Source organism: Oncorhynchus masou, unplaced genomic scaffold (genome assembly GCF_036934945.1).
Source record: "Oncorhynchus masou masou isolate Uvic2021 unplaced genomic scaffold, UVic_Omas_1.1 unplaced_scaffold_1152, whole genome shotgun sequence".
NCBI classification, from domain to species: Eukaryota; Metazoa; Chordata; class Actinopteri; order Salmoniformes; family Salmonidae; genus Oncorhynchus; species Oncorhynchus masou.
The window spans coordinates 48,999-74,000 of NW_027001272.1; the positions used below are offsets into that span (position 1 = coordinate 48,999).

Consider the following 25,002-nt stretch of genomic DNA (forward strand, 5'->3'; position numbering starts at 1 on the left):
CTCTTCTCTCTCCCTTCTCTCCTCCTCCTCACCTCTTCTCACTTTCCTCTATTTCCTCTATCCTCTCCCTCTCACTTTCCTCTATCCCCTCATATTCTTCTCTCCTCCTTCTCTCTCCCTTCTCTCCTCCTCCTCACCTCTTCTCACTTTCCTCTATCCTCTCCCTCTCATATCCTCTCCTTCTCTCCTCCTTCTCTCTCCCTTCTCTCCTCCTCCTCACCTCTTCTCACTTTCCTCTATCCTCTCCCTCTCATATCCTCTCCTTCTCTCCTCCCTTCTCTCTCTCCTCCTCCTCACCTCTTCTGCTTTCCTCTATCCTCTCCCTCTCATATCCTCTTCTTCTCTCCTCCTTCTCTCTCCCTTCTCTCCTCCTCCTCACCCTCTTCTCTTTCCTCTTCCTCTCCCTCTCCTTCTCTCCTCTCCTCTTCTTCTCCCTTCTCTCCTCCTCCTCTCCCCTCTTTCCCTTCTCTCCTCCTTCTCTCTCCCTTCTCTCCTCCTCCTCTCTCCCCTCTTTCCCTTCTCTCCTCCTTCTCTCTCCCTTCTCTCCTCCTCCTCTCTCCCCTCTTTCCCTTCTCTCCTCCTTCTCTCTCCCTTCTCTCCTCCTCCTCTCTCCCCTCTTTCCCTTCTCTCCTCCTTCTCTCTCCCTTCTCTCCTCCTCCTCTCTCCCTTCTCTCCTCTGTTTATGATGTGTGTATCAGATGGTGAAAGTTTCATGATGCACATGGAGTCTCAATCAGCTCCGTTAAGCTGTCTGCAGGCTTCACTGGGCCGGGTTCCACTGGGCCGGGTTCCACTGGGCCGGGCTGCGCTGGGCCGGGTTCCACTGGGCCGAGTTGGGCCAGGCTGGGCCCTTGTAGCCTCTCCAGGGACCCCAGCTCAAGGGCTCTCTGGTGACTTGTTAAGCCGTGTTGAGAGCACTTGGCTTTGAATTGGCCTTTTGTTTGCCTCCTGCAAGAGGGAGGTGGTCCCGACAGCCTCTCAGGGTGCTCCTTGCCTCTCAGCCCTCACACACACACGCATAATCACACACACACATTATTAAAACACACACACACACATAATCACACACACACATTATTAAAACACACACACACACAAAGTCTTGAACATAATCACTCACTCCTCGCTTGGTTCAGAATGGTCTTTGATTGTGTCACAGTGGGTGTGAGAGTCTGAGAGAGCTTTGTTTCTGCACATGGTCTCAGCCCTCATTCATGTTTGAGAGGGGTGACTGACCCCTACTCAGTGTGCTCCCTGTCTGAGATACACACACACACACTTCAGGGACTGCTGCCTTAAAGAAACCATCATTTTTAATGAGGACTACAGTCTTTTATTAGTTTAATATTGATCCTGTAAACACCAACTGTCAAGCCCACTGGAATCACAAACCTGTTATGTTGTCTCCAGGGACGGATGCTGCCAAGTAGCTTAACTCCTCCCTAATGACTCCTACATTTACATTTAGTTATGTTGTTATAGGTAGCGAGGCCTGTACATATCAGAACTATGTAACCCACAACAATGCAGCTCTGTATTCTGAACAAACCCCCTTGTCATTAGTTCTAAAAACAAATCCCTATTTATCTGAATGCGTTTATCTGTAATCTATAAGTGTGTATTGATAGCAGACTGTCTCCCTGTCCGTCTCCTGTAGGACTACATGCAGAACGTCCATGGGAAGGAGATAGATCTGTTGAGGACCACAGTGAAGGTCCCAGGGAAGAGGCCTCCCCGAGCGGTGTCTACCTGTGCCGCTGTCCCCAGCCCGAAGACAAACGGCCTGGCCAAGGACATGAGCAGTCTGCAGCTGGGACCTGGTGGCCCTGGTGAGAGACGGAGACACACACACACAGACACAGACACCTCGTCCCACATACACACGTCCCTTGTGGGCCTTTATGGGCCCTGAAGTATTTTGTTGTAATTTACCTTCAACAAAAATAATCAAACAATGAACCATAAACCATACTGTTGAGGGGACGAATATACACACACGCACACACACCCACCAACACACACGCACACAGACACACCTACCAACACACACACACACAGACACACCCACCAACACACACGCACACAGACACACCCACCAACACACACGCACACAGACACACCCACCAACACACACCCACCAACACACGCACACAGACACACCCACCAACACGCACGCACACAGACACACCCACCAACATGCACACAGACACACACACTCACAACGACACACCCATGCACACACACAGGCGCACGGCTCCAGGAGGACCAAACTAATAGCATGAATATTCAGTGACCCATAATACATGTACTAATTACTGTCATGAATATTAATGCAATCAGAGTCCTCTCTCCACTCAGGCAGCTCCAGACATGAGCTGTAATGAGAGAAAGAGAGGTGAGGGAGGGATGGAGGGAGACAGAGGAGAGAGAGACAAATGATTCACTCAGCTGTTAGGCCATGAACGGTTTGATTTCAGCAGAGGGCTGCTGGTCGAGTGTTCCTTTGATCTGTGTGTGTGTGATTCCTGTAGATGCGAGTGTGTGTTTAGTGTGTTTTCAGTCCACGGTCATGTCTCCAGTGGGTCAGAGTGTACTGTATAACACTGTGTATTCTAGCAACAGCAGCCGCTTTAGGCTCTGGGCTAAGGTGGTGCTGTTCTCATCACACCCAGCCTTCTCTTCAACGTCACACTGAACACACACACACACACTCTGCACTGAGGTAATTGGCTGCGGTAAATGCGCGCTCCGCTCTGTTCGGCTCCGTTTACGGTCACATTAGCCTATTATAATGCTAATGCTTTATGTGGAGCCCCCAGCACATCCAGATACATGTATTGAGCCAGGGGCCACAGTGAGGGAGGGCCCTTACTATGTCCCCTGTGGTGTGGCCTATTGCAGTAGACGTAGCTGAATCCATTGTGTTGTTTGCTTTGGGGTCGAGGTTCAACTTGCTTTATTAGGGGGTTCTCTTTAGTTAACGGTGGTTCAACTTGCTTTATTAGGGGGTTCTCTTTAGTTAACGGTGGTTCAACTTGCTTTATTAGGGGGTTCTCTTTAGTTAACGGTGTAGCAGCAGGATTTCTTTATTCCATTTCATTTAGTTGTGTTGCCAGTCGGGCCTCATTGTAAACTAAGGAAAACTGAGCACTTTTCTTTCTAATGTAAACGTCTTTGTAACCTTGAGTTGGTTTCAGTAAATGATGGAATATTCAACAAAAGATACGTTTGACAACTGACTGATAGACATCCCGGTTTCTCCCTCGCTCTCCTTCAGGCTCTGTGACCAGTAGTTTGTCAGCCTCTCAGATGGCCAGTGGGATCAGCTTGGTGTCCTTTAACAGTCGTGGGGACGGCATGCACCAGAGATCCTACTCAGTCTCCTCCGCCGACCAATGGAGCGAGGCCACCGTCATCGCCAACTCAGGAGTCAGCACAGGTATGAGGAAACACACACACCGTTAAGGAACCAGGTACTGGACTGGAATCAGGCCACCCCCAGACCCAGTCTTTTCTTTCCCCCTGTCCATGGGTCCCAGATGGGCTCTGACATGGAGCTCCGCGGTGGGGAGCCTGCCTTAGTACAGGCAGCCTGAGAGCAGAGCTCCGCAGGGGGGCCCTTCTCCTCCTCCACTGGGCCTTTCATTCGTCTTCCATTGATCTGCCTGCCAGGCCCCTAATGCTGTCTTAACTGTTTATCAAACTAATGGTCACTCAGAGACACACATTAGCAAGAACACATTTATCCTCACATGCACTGGGGGATCTGGTGTGTGTGTGTGTGTGTGCACATGCTCTGGTCTTTGACTGACGCACACACACACACACACACTCTCTGCCGCACGCTGAGACTGACAGTTGTCGGATCGAGGGTGTGTCGCCGTGACGATGAGTCTGAGTGACAGGTCCCCCGTGTGTGTTGGGCCCGTTGGCCCTGCGCTGCTCTCCTGAAATAACGTTTAAAGTTGTGAAACACTCTAATCACATTGGCTCCCAGGGGCCTCAATGCACGCGTACACACACACACACACACACACACAGCTGATGCCCACACTAGTACCCTTCTGTCACCTCGTTCTCTCCTTTTGCCAACTGTGGGCAGCTTATGCAAGTCAGTTCAATTTCACTCAACTTTATTTGTACAGACATTTCTGTAAGGCCATTTATCAATGAACACAAACAGTTTCTTTTTAACGGCCAAATTAGAATGAGTGTGATTGACATCTGTGGATTGGGGATATGATGGAGGTTGACATCTGTCAGTGTAACAAAGCTTCTGTTTAATCCAGCTAATTAACACCATATTAAAATCTGTGTATTTTCACAATTCCCATTCTATCACAGTATTCATTTATGCAGATATAAAATAAAATGGGTGTACATTGTGTGTCTGTGTATAACTGTGTGTGTATTGTGTGTCTGTGTATAACTGTTTGTGTATTGTGTGTCTGTGTATAACTGTTTGTGTATTGTGTGTCTGTGTATAACTGTTTGTGTGTGTTTGTGTATAACTGTGTGTGTATTGTGTGTCTTTGTATAACTGGGAATGTGTGTTGTGTGTTTGTGTATAACTGTGTGTGTGTGTTTGTGTATAACTGTGTGTGTATTGTGTCTTTGTATAACTGTGTGTGTGTATAACTGTGTGTGTGTATTGTGTGTTTGTGTTTAACTGTGTTAGTGGATGTTGGGGTCCTGGAGGCGTTGAGAGCTCTGTACTGAGCTTGTCTGAAAGCATCACGGCCCCTCAGTCTCTCTTTATATAAATAACCTTTACCCAGCCCCTTAACGAGCCTTACCCAACCCCTTAACGAGCCTTAACGAGGTGCCCCTCCTCTCTCTCCACTGTGTCGTGACTGGGATGAGTTGTGATAGCTGGATGACTAGTTGACCAGTGGCTCCAGGGCCTGAATAGTCATCACCTTCTGCCCCCAGAGCCCAGCCCAATGAGAGCTTTCAGGGAGAAGAAAATGAGGAGGTCTTTGTAATTAGTTGTTCTGTAGTGGCCGTCGGCTTCTAAAGGGCTTGCTGCTATTTGCCCTCCTCTGTGGCCGTTGGCTTCTAAAGGGCTTGCTGCTATGTGCCCTCTGTGGCTGTGGGCTTCTGAAGGGCTTGCTGCTATGTGCCCCCCTCTGTGGCTGTGGGCTTCTGAAGGGCTTGCTGCTATTTGCCCTCCTCTGTGGCTGTGGGCTTCTAAAGGGCTTGCTGCTATGTGCCCTCTGTGGCTGTGGGCTTCTGAAGGACTCTCCTCTGTGGCTGTGGGCTTCTAAAGGGCTTGCTGCTATGTGCCCTCTGTGGCTGTGGGCTTCTAAAGGGCTTGCTGCTATGTGCCCTCTGTGGCTGTGGGCTTCTGAAGGACTCTCCTCTGTGGCTGTGGGCTTCTGAAGGACTCTCCTCTGTGGCTGTGGGCTTCTGAAGGACTCTCCTCTGTGGCTGTGGGCTTCTGAAGGACTCTCCTCTGTGGCTGTGGGCTTCTGAAGGACTCTCCTCTGTGGCTGTGGGCTTCTGGGCTTCTGAAGGACTCTCCTCTGTGGAGGGCGGTTGTGTCTGAACAATAGTCTGCTGCTTTGAGACTGTCTTCATACGAACCCTTTATCTAAACCCCACACCTTTTACACCAGGCCTTGTGTAAGTTACCTGCCTGTATTTAATCAGATCACATTATATTCTCTCTGCTCCTATCTACTCATGTATAATATTCATTTACTGACGTGATGATTCACAGGAAGACATGTCCCTTCAATCTAGACTTGTCATTTCTCCTATTGGAGGAGGGACCTAGTGCTCCACAGACAGTAATGAGTCCTATTGGTGGAGGGACCTAGTGCTCCACAGACAGTAATGAGTCCTATTGGTGGAGGGACCTAGTGCTCCACAGACAGTAATGAGTCCTATTGGTGGAGGGACCTAGTGCTCCACAGACAGTAATGAGTCCTATTGGTGGAGAGACCTAGTGCTCCACAGACAGTAATGAGTCCTATTGGTGGAGGGACCTAGTGCTCCACAGACAGTAATGAGTCCTATTGGTGGAGGGACCTAGTGCTCCACAGACAGTAATGAGTCCTATTGGTGGAGGGACCTAGTGCTCCACAGACAGTAATGAGTCCTATTGGTGGAGAGACCTAGTGCTCCACAGACAGTAATGAGTCCTATTGGTGGAGGGACCTAGTGCTCCACAGACAGTAATGAGTCCTATTGGTGGAGGGACCTAGTGCTCCACAGACAGTAATGAGTCCTATTGGTGGAGGGACCTAGTGCTCCACTGACAGTAATGAGTCCTATTGGTGGAGGGACCTAGTGCTCCACAGACAGTAATGAGTCCTATTGGTGGAGGGACCTAGTGCTCCACTGACAGTAATGAGTCCTATTGGTGGAGGGACCTAGTGCTCCACAGACAGTAATGAGTCCTATTGGTGGAGGGACCTAGTGCTCCACAGACAGTAATGAGTCCTATTGGTGGAGGGACCTAGTGCTCCACAGACAGTAATGAGTCCTATTGGAGAATGAGAGAAGAGATGAAGACATCCACACACTAGAAGCCCTGTAGCCAGTAAGTGGAGCTGAGGACGTGAGAGGACAGCTGCAGGGTTGTTAGTGTGTGGATATGTGTCCTTTCTCCAGTTAAATAAATATAGGATGGTTATGACATCGATGGCCTCTGGTCTGTTTGCTACTCTCAGTGAACACGCCCCCTTTATCCTCTCTGCATTGAGCTGCCGTTTCCCCTTAATGATGGAACAATGGGAGCAGTAATACTAATGAGTGTCTGTTTCATTAGGAGGCTGTTGTTCCCGAGACACCTCCAGGCCTGTAGGAGCCGGGGGGGATGAACCAGGGACAAGGGAGGGTAAGGGGAGCAAGCTAGCGTTCCTCCCTACTCAGGCAGCTTGCTGTGGGGCTAATGGCTCGCTGGGCTGAGCTGGTCGAGGCCCACAGTCGCTCCAACCTCCAACCCTCTGACTAACATAGTGTTCCTATTTTCAGTCCTCCGTGGCTGGGGGGGTGTCCCTGGCAAGGCATCTTCCTCCTTCAGCTCAGGAATGCACACGCAGGAGCAACCCTGTTCCCTGGTTTTCCCTGTCCATGGCTAACAATATAGTCTCTACTGCCTTTCCTTGATTGGGTGATAGGCTTTAAAATGACAGCCCTGTCAGGGTATCTCAGCATTTCAGTGATCTGAACCTTTTGCCTCTGGTCCTGTGTGTTTTCCAAAACTGGAAACAAGAAGAAACGTATTTGTAGTTTGTGTGCACCACGGTGGCCCTGTGAAAGAGCCCATTGTGTGTGTGTGTGTGTGTGTGTGTGTGTGTGGGGGGGGCAGACCAGGCTGGGGAATTTCATGCCTCAGGAGCTGCACGGCCATCCTCTGATCTTCTACCGTAAAGTAGCCGACAGACAGGAAGTTACTTTACCTCCACTTCCTGTTTACTATCCTCACTCAGAGTTGGTCTGCTTCACGCTGTTGTCACTAGTTACCACAGCCATCAAAATAGCTTGTTGGTCTTAATTTAAGCTTAGGTATAAGGTTAGCAGTGTGTTTAAGGTTAGGTTTCAATTCAGATTTTAAGAAGAGAAATTGTAGTCATGGGCGGAGTTTAGCCAGAATTATGACTTTGTGGCTGTGGTAACTATTGAAGACCGCTTCACACACAAGGCTGGGATATTATTATTATCATTTACTGTTAATGATAATAACACATTTCATTTGTTGAGCACTTTTAATTTACAGACTGAAATCACAAAGCTCTTTACATTGTGAGCAACCATGTTATCACCCTATCAAAGAGCACAACATGCATATTGTCAGATTTCAGGATACAGTGTCTCAATGAACCTCTCTTTATACCAGAGATTGAACTAGAAGAGCGAGAGAGAGGAGAGCTCACAGAAAGAGAACGAGGAAGACTGTTAACAACAGATACTGATGGCGCCAGTAGAGGGATGATTGTAGAGAGACATGGGGGATGCTGCGAGGGAGGGAGGGGATAGTGTGATATGTGAAGGTAGTGATGTAGAGAGACATGGGGAGGCTGCGAGGGAGGGAGGGGATAGTGTGATATGTGAAGTTAGTGATGTAGAGAGAGGAGGGAGGGAGGGGATAGTGTGATATATGAAGTTAGTGATGTAGAGAGAGGAGGGAGGGAGGGGATAGTGTGATATATGAAGTTAGTGATGTAGAGAGAGGAGGGAGGGAGGGGATAGTGTGATATATGAAGTTAGTGATGTAGAGAGAGGAGGGAGGGAGGGGATAGTGTGATATATGAAGTTAGTGATGTAGAGAGAGGAGGGAGGGAGGGGATAGTGTGATATATGAAGTTAGTGATGTAGAGAGACAGGAGGGAGGGAGGGAGGGATAGTGTGATATATGAAGTTAGTGATGTAGAGAGAGGAGGGAGGGGATAGTGTGATATATGAAGTTAGTGATGTAGAGAGAGGAGGGAGGGAGGGGATAGTGTGATGAAGTTAGTGATGTAGAGAGACAGGAGGGAGGGAGGGGATAGTGTGATATATGAAGTTAGTGATGTAGAGAGAGGAGGGAGGGAGGGGATAGTGTGATATGTGAAGTTAGTGATGTAGAGAGAGGAGGGAGGGAGGGGATAGTGTGATATATGAAGTTAGTGATGTAGAGAGAGGAGGGAGGGAGGGGATAGTGTGATATATGAAGTTAGTGATGTAGAGAGAGGAGGGAGGGAGGGGATAGTGTGATATGTGAAGTTAGTGATGTAGAGAGAGGAGGGAGGGAGGGGATAGTGTGATATGTGAAGTTAGTGATGTAGAGAGAGGAGGGAGGGAGGGGATAGTGTGATATGTGAAGTTAGTGATGTAGAGAGACATGGGGAGGCTGCGAGGGAGGGAGGGGATAGTGTGATATGTGAAGGTAGTGATGTAGAGAGAGGAGGGGGAGGCTGCGAGGGAGGGAGGGGATAGTGTGATATGTGAAGGTAGTGATGTAGAGAGAGGAGGGTGGGAGGGGATAGTGTGATATGTGAAGGTAGTGATGTAGAGAGAGGAGGGGGAGGCTGCAAGGGAGGGAGGGGATAGTGTGATATGTGAAGGTAGTGATGTAGAGAGACATGGGGAGGCTGCGAGGGAGGGAGGGGGATAGTGTGATATGTGAAGGTAGTGATGTAGAGAGACATGGGGAGGCTGCGAGGGAGGGAGGGGATAGTGTGATATGTGAAGGTAGTGATGTAGAGAGGAGGAGGGAGATGCGGGTGAGGAGAGGGAGGAGGGGCTGCAGATGTGAGGGCTGTTAATCCCGGGCGGTTAATTGTGCGCTCCAGGATGGCATCTTGTCAGCAGAGATAAGTTGTCACGTTTTCCACTTGAGCTGAGACTAAACGATAGTCCAATAAGTTATGTCTGTCCTTGAGGCTGTCTGTTCTGTTCTGGGCAGCAGGCGCTACATCAGTGTGATAGGAGCTCTCTCCGTGCCAGCAGCCCCCCCAACCCACTGTCCACATCAGTCCCGCCTCCCACGCTGATATTGATGGGAACTGAATGTTATTTTATTCCGCCGCAAGTCACAGCTGTCAGCTCAGCGCATGAAAAGTGAAGCGTCTCGTGGCCTCCTAGCCTGATATCCTGGGCCAGCCAGGGAGGCGCATCTTGTCAGCAGAGATAAGTTGTCACAGAGGAGAACAGCCAAATGAATGGCAGCTTCATCCACTGGCTGCTACGCATGGCTCCATAGAGCTGGACACATCCACACTCAGCTCCTGTATTACTGCTTCCCTAGCTGGACACATCCACACTCAGCTCCTGTATTACTGCTTCGCTAGCTGGACACATCCACACTCAGCTCCTGTATTACTGCTTCCCTAGCTGGACACATCTACACTCAGCTCCTGTATTACTGCTTCCCTAGCTGGACACATCTACACTCAGCTCCTGTATTACTGCTTCCCTAGCTGGACACATCCACACTCAGCTCCTGTATTACTGCTTCCCTAGCTGGACACATCTACACTCAGCTCCTGTATTACTGCTTCCCTAGCTGGACACATCCACACTCAGCTCCTGTATTACTGCTTCCCTAGCTGGACACATCTACACTCAGCTCCTGTATTACTGCTTCCCTAGCTGGACACATCCACACTCAGCTCCTGTATTACTGCTTCCCTAGCTGGACACATCCACACTCAGCTCCTGTATTACTGCTTCCCTAGCTGGACACATCCACACTCAGCTCCTGTATTACTGCTTCCCTAGCTGGACACATCCACACTCAGCTCCTGTATTACTGCTTCCCGAGCTGGACACATCCACACTCAGCTCCTGTATTACTGCTTCCCTAGCTGGACACATCTACACTCAGCTCCTGTGTTACTGCTTCCCTAGCTGGACACATCCACACTCAGCTCCTGTATTACTGCTTCCCTAGCTGGACACATCCACACTCAGCTCCTGTATTACTGCTTCCCTAGCTGGACACATCCACACTCAGCTCCTGTATTACTGCTTCCCTAGCTGGACACATCCACACTCAGCTCCTGTATTACTGCTAAAAATGGTCAAAGACCCCAGCCACCCCAGTCATAGACTGTTCTCTCTACTACCGCATGGCAAGCAGTACTGGAGCACCAAGTCTAGGTCCAAGAGGCTTCTAAACAGTTTTTACCCCCAAACCTTAAGACTCCTGAACAGGTAACCAAATGGTTACCCGGACAATTTACACTGTGTGCCCCCCAACCCCTATTTTACGGTGCTGCTACTCTCTGTTTATCTTATATGCATAGTCACTTTAATTATACATTCATGTACATCCTACCTCAATAAGCTTGACTAACAGGTGTCTGTATATAGCCTTGATACTCTTATTTTCAAATGTCTTTTTACTGTTGTTTTATTTCTTTACTTTACCCACACACCTTTTATTGGCACTATTGGTTGGAGCCTGTAAGTCAGCATTTCACTGTCAGGTCTTTCACATTCTTTTAGTACATTTCACTGTCAGGTCTTTCACATTCTTTTAGTACATTTCAGGAAGTCGGGTTCATTTCCTGTCCCGGGCTTCGGGTTCATTTCCTGACCTGGGCTTCGGGTTCATTTCCTGACCTGGGCTTTGGGTTCATTTCCTGACCTGGGCTTCGTGGAATTTCCTGACCTGGGCTTCGTGTTCATTTCCTGACCTGGGCTTCGTGGAATTTCCTGACCTGGGCTTCGTGGAATTTCTCTGCTTTTTATTCAGGAAACACGTTCCTGTGGTATAAAATAACTGATGTGTCGATAGCACAGAGGTAGCGAAGGAACATGGAATAAGTACTTTAATTACTTTTGTATTGAAGGGAGTATTTTATAGAGCTATAATGGTTGTGTTCAGCACACGTGACAAATAAACCTTGATTTAATAATTCTAAATATGAATAAAATTCAGAAATGCCAGGTTGTAGATAATCTCATTTTCGCATTTGCACGATATTAAAGGAGTCTAAACAAAGATGCCTACCTTCTCAACGGCTTTTCTGCATACATACCTTGTTTTATACAGTTCCAATTTTGTCGCACAAAACCATTCAAAAGAAGTCAGAGGTTTCTCCCACTTTTCCCGAAGTATTTGCATAACGTCACAAACCCTGCTGCTGTGGTCATTCGATGGAATATGTTCTTCAAAGAGAGGATGGCGTAACGAGGGATGTAATGTCATCTGAGCTACTGAAAATAAGCCTTTTACAAGATGAAATCATGACAGGAGCGTTTGATTGTTATTAAAGAGATGGAGACCAGACAGGCTCCTTTAGGAAAGGTACACAACGGCCTGTAGAGAGAATCAGTGAACTCACACCGGTCAGTCAAAGGCCCCAGCGTATGTACGACCAAGCTAATATTTCTCCTTAAAACAGATGTTAAAAACCTTGGCCTACCTTAGGCTTTCTAAAAGTAGACTAGAACATAATGAATTGACAAGGAAAGTATAACAGGGACATCTGTGATTATAGTTTGAAATTGACAATCATTACTATAGAAACAAATACATGCAACATGTCCTTTGTCAAATGTTCACCTTTGCTGATTATCAAGGGGGAGAGTGTTGGAAAGATTTTTCAAATAATGTGAGGAACTATTCTAATAATTGGATGCAAAAATAAACAAATGCGGACTTCGTTGACTTGCAGTGTGAGGTGAGGAAGCTCATTCATTTTTCTCTCCAATTTCCTGATATCCAATTGGTAGTTACAGTCTTGTCCCATCGTTGCAACTCCTCTACGGACTCGGGAGTGCCGAAGGTTGAGAACCATGCGTCCTCCGAAACACAACCCTGCCAAGCCGCACTGCTTCTTGACACAGTGATCGCTTAACCCGGAAGCCAGCCGCACCAATGTGTCGGAGGAAACACCGTACAGCCGGCGACCGAAGTCAGCGTGCATGCGCCCGGCCCGCCACAAAGAGTCGCAAGAGCGCGATGGCACAAGGACGTCCCAGTCGACCAAACCCTCCCCTAACCCGGACGACGCTTGGCCAATTGTGTGCTGCCTCATGGGTCTCCCGGTCACAGCCTGCTGCGACACAGCCTGGGATCGAACCCAGCTCTGTAGTGACGCCTCTATCACTGCGATGCAGTGCCTAGACAGCTGCACCACTCAGGAGGCCAAGAAGCTCAGCTTTATTAGTGTTTGTGAGTTAAGACTATCAGAAATCAGACCTCCCCGAATGGGCCCTTTCCTTCATTGAACGTTGCGAGAAGCAGGCCAGGTTTTTCTATGCACGCTCAGGGGTGTGCAGTCGGTCTACATTAACAGTACAGAGAAACCAGACACATGCTCATTGCTCACATGGAGCGTGTAAATGATGGTATGAAATAAACCACAACTTGTTTCTCACAAGTGTAGCAGGTTGTGGGCTCTGCTAACAACGTTTCCACTCCGAGAATGAGAACGGTAAATTACTATAATTAATACATCCATTAACAGAAATTAATGTAACTAAATGACAGGGATAAATGGTAAATTGCCTGTTTTACAAACAGTAGGCTACCACGTGCTTTCATAAAAGAGCATTGTGGGCCGTCTGTGTAGCCCAGGCTACTGTTCTACTTAGCAGGGATAGGAGGGCGTTCATTTTGTTTTGGTCTCGCCGAGGGCGGGTTATGGACCAGGACCGGCCCTGATCAGCGTTGATTAGTCTAGAAATTAAGAAAAGATTCTGTATCAAATGATACTGTACCATGCCAGGTTGGACAGGATTGGCCAGTTGTCCGTTTGACAACCTTAGAGCATTATAGGCCTCAGAGCCAGAACAACATTGTCCACTGCTGTTGAATAATGAATGAATAGTCAGACACTTTCCCCAAAATGTAAAATAACTATTTATTTATTTACTAGCGAACAATGAAAATGTGCATTGAATAAAAGAAAGTCAACACATCAAAGTGCCATAGTCTATAGAGCTGAACACCCCCGCATCTAGCAGATGAGCTGCTCCAGCATCAAAGTGCCATAGTCTGTAGAGCTGAACACCCCCGCATCTAGCAGATGAGCTGCTCCAGCATCAAAGTGCCATAGTCTATAGAGCTGAACACCCCCGCATCAAGCAGATGAGCTGCTCCAGCATCAAAGTGCCATAGTCTATAGAGCTGAACACCCCCGCATCTAACAGATGAGCTGCTCCAGCATCAAAGTGCTATAGTCTATAGAGCTGAACACCCCCGCATCAAGCAGATGAGCTGCTCCAGCATCAAAGTGCCATAGTCTATAGAGCTGAACACCTCCGCATCTAGCAGATGAGCTGCTCCAGCATCAAAGTGCCATAGTCTATAGAGCTGAACACCCTCGCATCTAGCAGATGAGCTGCTCCAGCATCAAAGTGCCATAGTCTATAGAGCTGAACACCCCCGCATCTAGCAGATGAGCTGCTCCAGCATCAAAGTGCCATAGTCTATAGAGCTGAACACCCCCGCATCTAGCAGATGAGCTGCTCCAGCATCAAAGTGCCATAGTCTATAGAGCTGAACACCCCCGCATCTAGCAGATGAGCTGCTCCAGCATCAAAGTGCCATAGTCTGTAGAGCTGAACACCCCCGCATCTAGCAGATGAGTTGCTCCAGCATCAAAGTGCCATAGTCTAGAGCTGAACACCCCCGCATCTAACAGATGAGCTGCTCCAGCATCAAAGGACAGTTGGAAAGAGGAAGAGATGTAGAAAGTTGAATAGACCAAGTTAGCAAAACAACTGCTTATAAAGTTTATCTACATGAAAATAAAGTTAAATATATATATTGCTATCCTGAAATGAATGAAGGCAGGTTTTAAATGCTTTTGAGGGTTATTTTATTTTCATGACAGGCTTCATCCATAACTGTCAGTTACAGGGTTATTACATTACCTTCACAGCCTGAGCTGCTGTTTACTCTTGCGTACTCAACATATTTTCAAAAGTATTTCTGGTCCTTCGTTGCTTTCGTCTTGTTGTTGTTGAGGAACAGTGTTATCTAACGGTTTGTCTCTTTCCCTGTAGACACGGGTCTGGGAGAGTCTGTGTGCTCCAGCCCCTCCATCTCCAACACCACCAGCCCTAAGATGGACCCGCCCCCCTCGCCGCACGCCAACCGCAAGAAGCACCGCCGGAAGAAGAGCACCAGCAACTTCAAAGCCGACGGCCTCTCTGGTACTGGGGAAGGTAACGCCATCTCCCCTCCCCTCTCCGTTTTCCAGCCCTGGTCCGCCCTTTAAAACGCTCCCCCTAGCTAACAAACACCTAGTCTATACACTAGCTGGGTCCTAGGTGCTAAGCTCTGCTATTGAATGAATGCGTCTGGAAAAGAATGGAGCAACAAACCTAGGAAGTACAAAACTATGATGAACCTGGTGATTTTAGATAACTAATGATTGTCAACGATGACTTAACATCTGACTTAATATCTGACCCTTTAGCTGTCTTGGACCAGGTAACTCCTTTAAAGAGATTTTATTCCAATGATCTTAAACCAGATAAATAAATGGTACATGAAATGAATGAAATAAGGTATTTGAATATGATTAGGCACCGTATGCTGCTGTAGGAACAGGTGTGGGAAACGCAGCCATGTCTTCCCACGAGCCCCCTGACATCACTCTGCTTGTGGAAGGGGGTTCTCCATTCTTTTCTCTCATCCCTCCATTCCTCCTCTCTGTCTGTCTGTCTGTCAGTCAGATGTGTGTTTTCAGCACTGCTAATAGTAAACATGACATACTACTCTGTCACAATGAATGGCATTGAATGGCTTGCTCATAAACACACATTTACTTATGGATACACAGGTTTATAGGCTCAAATACACTGTCTTGGGGTATCAAACACACTGATGCATCCTCACTCATGCGCACCCACACATACACACACACACACACACACACATACACAAAACGTCACCCACCATTGTGAATGGGAGTGGAACAGATGCAGAGTTGGTAGCAGATGTGTGATGTAATGTGTAGCACTTCCATCAGAGGGAATCACGTGGCTGACAAGACAAGTGCCTGTCTTCTGTCTCTGTCTGGGGTCACTCCATCTCCTCTCCTGCCTGCTTGCCTGGCTGGCTGGGACTGGGAGGAATACTGGAGCAGATAGACATTACTGGGAATGGGACATTATAATGTTGGGGGCTGAATGTATTGTATTTCACCTAGCTCGCAAACAGGCTATTTTGAATGGAGGAAATGTATTAATTGAAATGATTGGCGAACATGCAATTACTGGAGAATAAACTGGATGAGCGCCGTTCGAGACTATCCTGTCAACGTGATCTGAAAAACTGTAATATCCTATGTTTCTCTGAGTCGTGGCTGAACAAGGACATGGTAAATCTAAATCAAGGTTGTTTTTCTATACAGCGGCAGAACAGAGCAGTGGCATCGGGAAGCTCAGGGGAGGTGGTGTCTCTTATCAACAGCTGGGGCGCGGTCTCTAATATTAAGGAAGTCTCGAGGTTTTGCTCGCCTGAGTTAAAATACCCCATGATAAGCTGTAGACCATACTATTTACCAAGAGTAAATACTGTCCTTTCCCACCTGGACAAAAGGAACAACTATGTGAGAATGTTGTTCATTGACTTCAGCTCAGCGTTCAACACCATAGTCCACTCCAAGTTCATCACTATGCTAAGGACCCAAACACCTCCCTCTGCAACTTGATCCTGGATTTCCTGACGGGCTTGACGAGCTTGAAGTTCCTTGTGTCCACATCACTAAGGAATTATCATGGTCCATGAAGAGAGCACAACAACACCTCTTCCCCCTCAGGAGGCTGAAAATATTCTGCATAGGCCCTTAGATCCTCAAAGGGTTCTACAAGCTGCACCACTGAGAGCATCTTGACTGGCTGCATCACCTCTTGATATGGCAACAACTGCTTGGCATCCGGCAAGCGGTACCGATGCACCAAGTCTGGATCCAACAGGACCCTGAACAGCTTCTACCCCCAAGCCATAAGACTGCTAAATATTTAGTCCGGGTAGCTATTGGTTAACTATTTGACTATCTGCATTGACCATTTTTACACAAACTCTTTTGACTCATCACATACGCTGCTGTTACAGTTATTATCATCCTGTTGCCTAGTCACTTATCTCTACCTACAGTGCCTTGCGAAAGTATTCGGCCCCCTTGAACTTTGTGACCTTTTGCCACATTTCAGGCTTCAAACATAAAGATATAAAACTGTATTTTTTTGTGAAGAATCAACAACAAGTGGGACACAATCATGAAGTGGAACGACATTTATTGGATATTTCAAACCTTTTTATACGGAGACTTGATTACACACGGGTGGATTGTATTTATCATCATTAGTCATTTAGGTCAACATTGGATCATTCAGAGATCCTCACTGAACCTCTGGAGAGAGTTTGCTGCACTGAAAGTAAAGGGGCTGAATAATTTTGCACGCCCAATTTTTCAGTTTTTGATTTGTTAAAAAGGTTTGAAATATCCAATAAATGTCGTTCCACTTCATGATTGTGTCCCACTTGTTGTTGATTCTTCACAAAAAAATACAGTTTTATATCTTTATGTTTGAAGCCTGAAATGTGGCAAAAGGTCGCAAAGTTCAAGGGGGCCGAATACTTTCGCAAGGCACTGTATATGCACATATCTACCTCAATTATCTCATACTCCCGCACATTGACTCCCTACTGGTACCCCGTGTATATAACCAAGTTATCATTGACTCCCTACTGGTACCCCGTGTATATAACCAAGTTATCATTGACTCCCTACTGGTACCCCGTGTATATGGCCAAGTTATCATCGACTCAGTACTGGTACCCCGTGTATATAACCAAGTTATCATTGACTCAGTACTGGTACCCCGTGTATATAACCAAGTTATCATTGACTCAGTACTGGTACCCCGTGTTTATAACCAAGTAATCGTTACTCATTATGGATTAATTCCTTGTGTTACACACTTTATTCAAAACATGTTTTAGGTGGAGTGTGCTTCCTTCACACCCCCAACCCAGCACGCTTTTCCCGAAGGCCGAGCGTTGTGAGACGCTCCCCCAGCCAGCCGGCCTCTGTGCAGCCCCTTCGCCCCATTCGTCAGCGGGGCACTTAAGTGAAATATTATAAATAATCCACCGTATTGAAATCTTTTATCAGCTGTGGCACTTTCATTATTCAATAAGCGATTAGTAACAGTCTCCCAATTTAGCCATTAAGCACCACGCGACAGCGTGGGGCCTCTCTACGCCTGTCACACCACGACCCAGATGAAGTATCAGCCTGTCACACACACCCGTTATTCATGAGGCGAGGGGCCGGGGCGGGCCGCCCTCTGCTCAGAGTGGTCTGGTCCGTCCCCACCCTCGCCGCTCCTTCTCCTATAGCCCAGGTAGGGCCACCGTGAGGGTATACGGCACTCTGTCTCTCTCTCCATGTCTCTCTCTGTGTCTCTCTCTCCACTCTGGTCCGTCCCCACCCTCGCTGCTCCTTCTCCTATAGCCGAGGTAGGGCCACCGTGAGGGTATACGTCACTCTGTCTCTCTCTCCATGTCTCTCTCTTTCCTCCATGTCTCTCCTCTCTCCATGTCTCTCTCTTTCCTCCATGTCTCTCCTCTCTCCATGTCTCTCTCTGTGTCTCTCTCTCCACTCTGGTCCGTCCCCACCCTCGCTGCTCCTTCTCCTATAGCCCAGGTAGGGCCACCGTGAGGGTATACGTCACTCTGTCTCTCTCTCCATGTCTCTCTCTTTCCTCCATGTCTCTCCTCTCTCCATGTCTCTCTCTTTCCTCCATGTCTCTCCTCTCTCCATGTCTCTCTCTGTGTCTCTCTCTCCACTCTGGTCCGTCCCCACCCTCGCTGCTCCTTCTCCTATAGCCGAGGTAGGGCCACCGTGAGGGTATACGTCACTCTGTCTCTCTCTCTGTGTCTCTCTCTCCACTCTGGTCCGTCCCCACCCTCGCCGCTCCTTCTCCTATAGCCCAGGTAGGGCCACCGTGAGGGTATACGTCACTCTGTCTCTCTCTCCATGTCTCTCCTCTCTCCATGTCTCTCTCTTTCCTCCATGTCTCTCCTCTCTCCATGTCTCTCTCTTTCCTATCTCCTTCATTTCTCTCTCTCCGTGTCTCTCTCTGTGTCTCTCTCTGTGTCTTTCTCTCCTCTCTCCATGTCTCTCTCTTTCCTATCTCCTTCATTTCTCTCTCTCCATGTCTCTCTCTGTCTCTCTCTCCTCTCTCCATGTCTCTCTCTCTGTGTCTCTCTTTCCTATCTCCTTCATTTCTCTCTCTTTCCTATCTCCTTCATTTCTCTCTCTCTGTGTCTTTCTCCATGTCTCTCTTTCCTATCTCCTTCATTTCTCTCTCTCTGTGTCTTTCTCTCCTCTCTCCATGTCTCTCTCTTTCCTATCTCCTTCATTTCTCTCTCTGTGTGTCTTTCTCCATGTCTCTCTCTTTCCTATCTCCTTCATTTCTCTCTCTCTGTGTCTTTCTCTCCATGTCTCTCTCTTTCCTCCATGTCTCTCCTCTCTCCATGTCTCTCTCTGTGTCTTTCTCTCCTCTCTCCATTCTCCTTCATGTCTCTCTCTCTCTCTGTCTTTCTCTCCTCTCTCCATGTCTCTCTCTCCACTCTCCTTCATGTCTCTCTCCTCTCCATGTCTCTCTCTCCACTCTCCTTCATGTCTCTCTCTCCATTCTCCTTCATGTCTCTCTCTCTCTGTGTCTTTCTCTCCTCTCTCCATGTCTCTCTCTCCACTCTCCTTCATGTCTCTCTCCTCTCCATGTCTCTCTCTCCACTCTCCTTCATGTCTCTCTCTCCACTCTCCTTCATGTCTCTCTCTCTGTGTGTCTTTCTCTCCTCTCTCCATGTCTCTCTCCACTCTCCTTCATGTCTCTCTCTCTCTGTGTCTTTCTCTCCTCTCTCCATGTCTCTCTCTCCACTCTCCTTCATGTCTCTCTCTGTGTCTTTCTCTCCTCTCTCCATGTCTCTCTCTCCACTCTCCTTCATGTCTCTCCTCTCTCCATGTCTCTCTCTTTGTGTCTTTCTCTCCTCTTTCCATGTCTCTCTCTCCACTCTCCTTCATGTCTCTCTCTCTCTCTGTGTCTTTCTCTCCTCTCTCCATGTCTCTCTCTCCTCTCTCCATGTCTCTCCATGTCTCTCATATCTCTCTCCTCCTTCTCATCTCTCTCTCCTCCATGTCTCTCTCTCCTCTCTTCATGTCTCCTTGGTGTCTCTCTCCATGTCTCTCTCCACTCTCCTTCATGTCTCTCCTCTCTCCATGTCTCTCTCGCCTCTCTCCATGTCTCTTTCTCCTCTCTCCATGTCTCTCTCTCCTCTCTCCATGTCCCCTTGGTGTGTCTCCTCCATGTTTCTCTCTCCTCTCTCCATGTCTCCTTGGTGTCTCTCTCCTTCATGTCTCTCTCCATGTCTCCTTGGTGTCTCTCTCCTCCATGTCTCTCATCTCTCTTCTCTCTCTCCTCTTTCCATGTCGCTCTCCTCTTTCCATGTCTATCTCATCTCTCTTGTCTCTCCTTGTCTCCTTCCTATCTTATCTCCTTCTCTCTGTCTCTTTTTCCTCTCTCTCTCTCTTTCATCTATCTGGTCTCTTTCCTCTTGTCTCTCCTTCTCTCCATGTCTCTCTTTCCCCTCTCTCTCTTTCATCTATCTGGTCTCTTTCCTCTCTTGTCTCTCCTTCTCTCCATGTCTCTCTTTCATCTATCTGGTCTCCATCTCCATGTCGCTCTCTCTGTTTTCTATTTCTCTTGTTTTCTTTCTACTTCAGATGTTAGTAAATATACATTAAAAAATTGTGTTAATTGTCTGATATTACATTATACTCACCATGCTTTCCGTGTGTGTGTGTGTGTGTGTGTGTGCACGTCTGTGTGTAAACTGAAAGGGATACTTCAGGATGGGATACTGAAAGGGATAGTTCAGTTAGCGCAATGCCTGGAAGTCTATGGTATCTACTAGCATGCTAGCAGTTACCATAGACGTCCAGTCATTGCGCTAACGCTAGTTAGCAACGTCCTTCAAACTGCACACAAGCACCTAACAAATGGTATCCATGATTTCATCGGACTCTGGGGAAGTAGATAAAGGGCTTCATTGCCAACATCCTGAAGTATCCCTTTAAGGTTGTGAGGAAACAGCAGGATTCCTACATGGCTAAAACAGGGGATCCTTTTATTTCTAATGAAAAGCTACTTGCTCCCTCTCTTCCTCTCTTCTCCCTCCCTCTCTTCTCCCTAAAACAAAGACACCACTCATCCTCTTCCTTCCACTGAGCCAGACCCTCCCTCCCCCCACATGCTTGACATGTGTAGACCCCCGAATCTCTACCCCTCCATCCCTCTCCTCCCCCTTTCCTCTCTTTCACAGCCACCTGTATCAGGTGTATCACTCCTCCTCTGTGTGCTCCGTCGATCACAGCCCACAATTAACTGTCTCTAAGAGCACCTCGTTAGTTGCCTAGCACCCCCTGGTTACATACACTACAGCACGGGGTCCGGCTCCTCGCTGCGCGGGACCTTTGAAAGGGGATCTGACCGCGAGCCTGCTGGAGATACCAAAGTTGTCCCTCAGATTGGAGACTGGGGACATGAAAGCGCCCCTTTTGGCCCCTTTGAGATGGGAGGTGGAGATGAGGCCTCACACAGCGCGGCAGACCAGCTGCAGATCCCTCCTGGAGAGGAGATGTTAGTCAGTCAGGACAGAACGCTCTCTATGATCTGGTATGGGATCAAAGGATCAGGTGGTTAGATAGCGGACTGGGTGATTGGGGGATTCATTCCACACAGGTTGTTAGAGAGAGCAGAAGTGGGTGTGGTTTGTGTTGTGACTGAAGCATCTTGGTGCATCTATCATTTAGCCCTTAGAGGGGAGGTGGGCCTGCCGAACCGCTTTGGCCATTTCCCTAAAATGGAAGATAATTAAGGTCACTTTGTAGCCATAGAGGTACAGCAGGTGTGACACGAAGGTCAACTTGTTAAAGGTCCCAGGTGGTCTTTCCCATGCAGAAGACCATCATTCGTTGGATGTACAAAGGACCGAAGTACAAAGGACCCAAATATTTTAGATGCCACACACACACACACACACACACTGCCGTGTGGGGTGCAGATGTAAATGACTTGAACATATATTGGGGTATTTCTTTGTGATTGCTCCAGATTCCTGTGTGTGGGACAATAGCTCCTTGAAGGACAATAAGACCGAGGCTCGTACAAGCAGTCTAACATTTAAACCTCACACACCCATTACCAGAATGTTCCCTTGTCCTATGCTGTAGCAGGGGACCAGTGAATAAATGTACTTTCTCTTCTGATATCGTTGTGTAGCAAATGTTCTTTGTAGCCTCGGGGGATGTTGGGAAATAACAGTAGCGTTGGCGGGGGCTGTGAGGGTTCAGGGGCGAGATGCGAGGGGGAATAAGTGTATTTAGAGTGTAGTGTGTACCTCATTATAGAAGGTGAAAGCAGAAGTCACATAGTCTAGGACCTGAACACCGTCAGTGGGAGAGGGAAACATTTTACCCCTCTGCCCCCCTCTGATAACCTTTTCTTAGCTTGGATTTGTTTAACATCTATTTTTTAAACCAGTTCTATTTGACTTGTTCTATATATTTTTTGAGTTTCCATTCTGTGCACATGCCACTGCCAGGTTGTCATGGTAACTTAGATCTCTCTGTGAATGATGTTCAGGCAGTACTGTTCAGCTTCAACTGTTCCTGTGTTGCTTCTACTGCTGACTTGTGATTTGTCACTGCATCTCACCTTAGCCCCTCCCACACAAGTCCATGCCCAGCCCATGACTCCTCCCCCTCTAGTGTTGCTGGTTGATTATAACTGACTACTCCCCCTCTAGTGCTGCTGGTTGATTACACCTGACTCCTTCCCCCCAAGTGCTGCTGGTTGATTACACCTGACTCCTCCCCCTCTAGTGCTGCTGGTTGATTACACCTGACTCCTCCCCCTCTAGTGCTGCTGGTTGATTACACCTGACTCCTTCTCCCCAAGTGCTGCTGGTTGATTACACCTGACTCCTCCCCCCTCTAGTGCTGCTGGTTGATTACACCTGACTCCTCCCCCTCTAGTGCTGCTGGTTGATTACACCTTTCTCCTTTTTTAGTCTTTATATTTGTGTTGTCTTCAATCTTCTACGCTGTCCTCTTCTCTCCATCTCTCCTCCTGCCGCCCGTCGGGATGCAGCCAAACATCAAGCGTGGAAACTTAACCGCGTCGGTAGTCTGCGTAACATATACAGTAACAGCAACTGGGAAGGTAACTAACTGACTGGTTAACCAACCATGATGGAGAGAGTAACAGCAACTGGGAAGGTAACTAACTAACTGACTGGTTAACCCACCATGATGGAGAGAGTAACAGCAACTGGGAAGGTAACTAACTAACTGACTGGTTAACCCACCATGATGGAGAGAGTAACAGAAACTGGGAAGGTAACTAACTGACTAGTTAACCCACCATGAAGAAGAGAGTAACAGCAACTGGGAAGGTAACTAACTAACTAACTGACTGGTTAACCTACCATGATGGAGAGAGTAACAGCAACTGGGAAGGTAACTAACTAACTAACTAACTAACTGACTGGTTAACCCACCATGATGGAGAGAGTAACAGCAACTGGGAAGGTAACTAACTAACTAACTGACTGGTTAACCCACCATGATGGAGAGAGTAACAGCAACTGGGAAGGTAACTAACTAACTAACTAACTAACTGACTGGTTAACCCACCATGATGGAGAGAGTAACAGCAACTGGGAAGGTAACTAACTAACTAACTAACTGACTGGTTAACCCACCATGATGGAGAGAGTAACAGCAACTGGGAAGGTAACTAACTCACTGACTGGTTAACCCACCATGATGGAGAGAATAACAGCAACTGGGAAGGTAACTAACTGACTGGCTGGTTAACCCACCATGATGGAGAGAGTAACAGCAACTGGGAAGGTAACTAACTAACTGACTGATTAACCCACTATGATGGAGAGAGTAACAGCAACTGGGAAGGTAACTAACTAACTGACTGATTAACCCACTATGATGGAGAGAGTAACAGCAACTGGGAAGGTAACTAACTAACTAACTGGTTAACCTACCATGATGGAGAGAGTAACAGCAACTGGGAATGTAACTAACTGACTGGTTAACCCACCATGATGGAGAGAGTAACAGCAACTGGGAAGGTAACTAACTGACTAGTTAACCCACCATGATGGAGAGAGTAACAGCAACTGGGAATGTAACTAACTAACTGACTGGTTAACCCACCATGATGGAGAGAGTAACAACAACTGGGAAGGTAACTAACTAACTGACTGGTTAACCCACCATGATGGAGAGAGTAACAACAACTGGGAAGGTAACTAACTAACTGACTGGTTAACCCACCATGATGGAGAGAGTAACAGCAACTGGGAAGGTAACTAACTAACTGACTGATTAACCCACTATGATGGAGAGAGTAACAGCAACTGGGAAGGTAACTAACTGACTGGTTAACCCACCATGATGGAGCAACTGGGAAGGTAACTAACTAACTGACTGGTTAACCCACCATGATGGAGCAACTGGGAAGGTAACTAACTGACTGGTTAACCCACCATGATGGAGAGAATAACAGCAACTGGGAAGGTAACTAACTGACTGGTTAACCAACCATGATGGAGAGAGTAACAGCAACTGGGAAGGTAACTAACTAACTGACTGGTTAACCCACCATGATGGAGAGAATTCACACACCCAAGATGGCAGCCTTCCACTCCACCATGTCCACCTGTCTCCATCTTTGCCCTTTGACCTTTCTCAGTGGACATGTTTGCACCTGATGTCCATGTGTACTTTCCTCTGCCCCCCGTCCCCCCTCTCACTGCCAAGTAAGACACCTTAGACACACAGAGCATCCTGGAATGCACTCTCTCTGGTGTCATGGACGTGTGTGTGTGTGTGTGGTGCCTTGTGACTCTTCTCCCCTGTGCTTTGGCAGTCCCCAACTTAACTCGTGGCTCATGGTTTTTACAGTATGTGATGGACAGCGTCAGGTATATATTGGCCAACCCCCCCCCCCTTTATATTATGTCCTTGTTCAATAAGAAATAAATATTTATTTCCTGAGACGTGAGCAATTGCTGCACTATTTTCCAGGTTATTAATGCTGTAAATGGTGGTAATACTATAGGGAGTAATGACCTGTTTCACCAAGCAATACTGTGTGCACTGACATTTAAGGCTTTTAATTTCTGTTTCCTGAGCCTCACCCCCCCTCCTTCCCCCTCTCCCTTTTTCCAGACGCATCCTCCCCCCTCATTGCAGTCCCCAGACCCACCCAACCCCACATACACCCTCTCTCTCTTGGGTTACTCTAGCAGGGCCTGGGCCTAAGCCCTGGGCCTAAGCCCTGGTCCATCCACATGTTTAGTGCTGCCTTTCCTCTGTACTGCCTGGAATTGGTGAACGGTCTATATTATATTTGGGTGTGTATTGTTGTGCTGTTAAAGATTGGCCATGTCAGAGATCACAAATTGCCCCGACGACAGCACCACTCTCTCTCTCGCTCTTTGCTCTCTCTCTT

The 25,002-nt window shown here is 47.7% G+C and overlaps 1 protein-coding gene across 3 annotated transcripts in view; it reads left to right on the forward strand.

Annotated features, from left to right (window-relative positions):
* The window catches only part of LOC135529386 (arf-GAP with GTPase, ANK repeat and PH domain-containing protein 1), a 122,190-nt gene that overhangs the window by 44,015 nt on the left and 53,173 nt on the right, over positions 1–25,002 (forward strand). For 2 of the 3 annotated variants that reach the window (XM_064958158.1, XM_064958159.1), the window contains exons 7-9: positions 1,658–1,829; positions 3,278–3,439; positions 14,452–14,613. In XM_064958158.1, coding sequence (XP_064814230.1) covers positions 1,658–1,829; positions 3,278–3,439; positions 14,452–14,613 — 496 coding nt within the window. The remainder of the gene's footprint in view (positions 1–1,657; positions 1,830–3,277; positions 3,440–14,451; positions 14,614–25,002) is intronic. The other variant, XM_064958160.1, reaches the window with a different exon arrangement.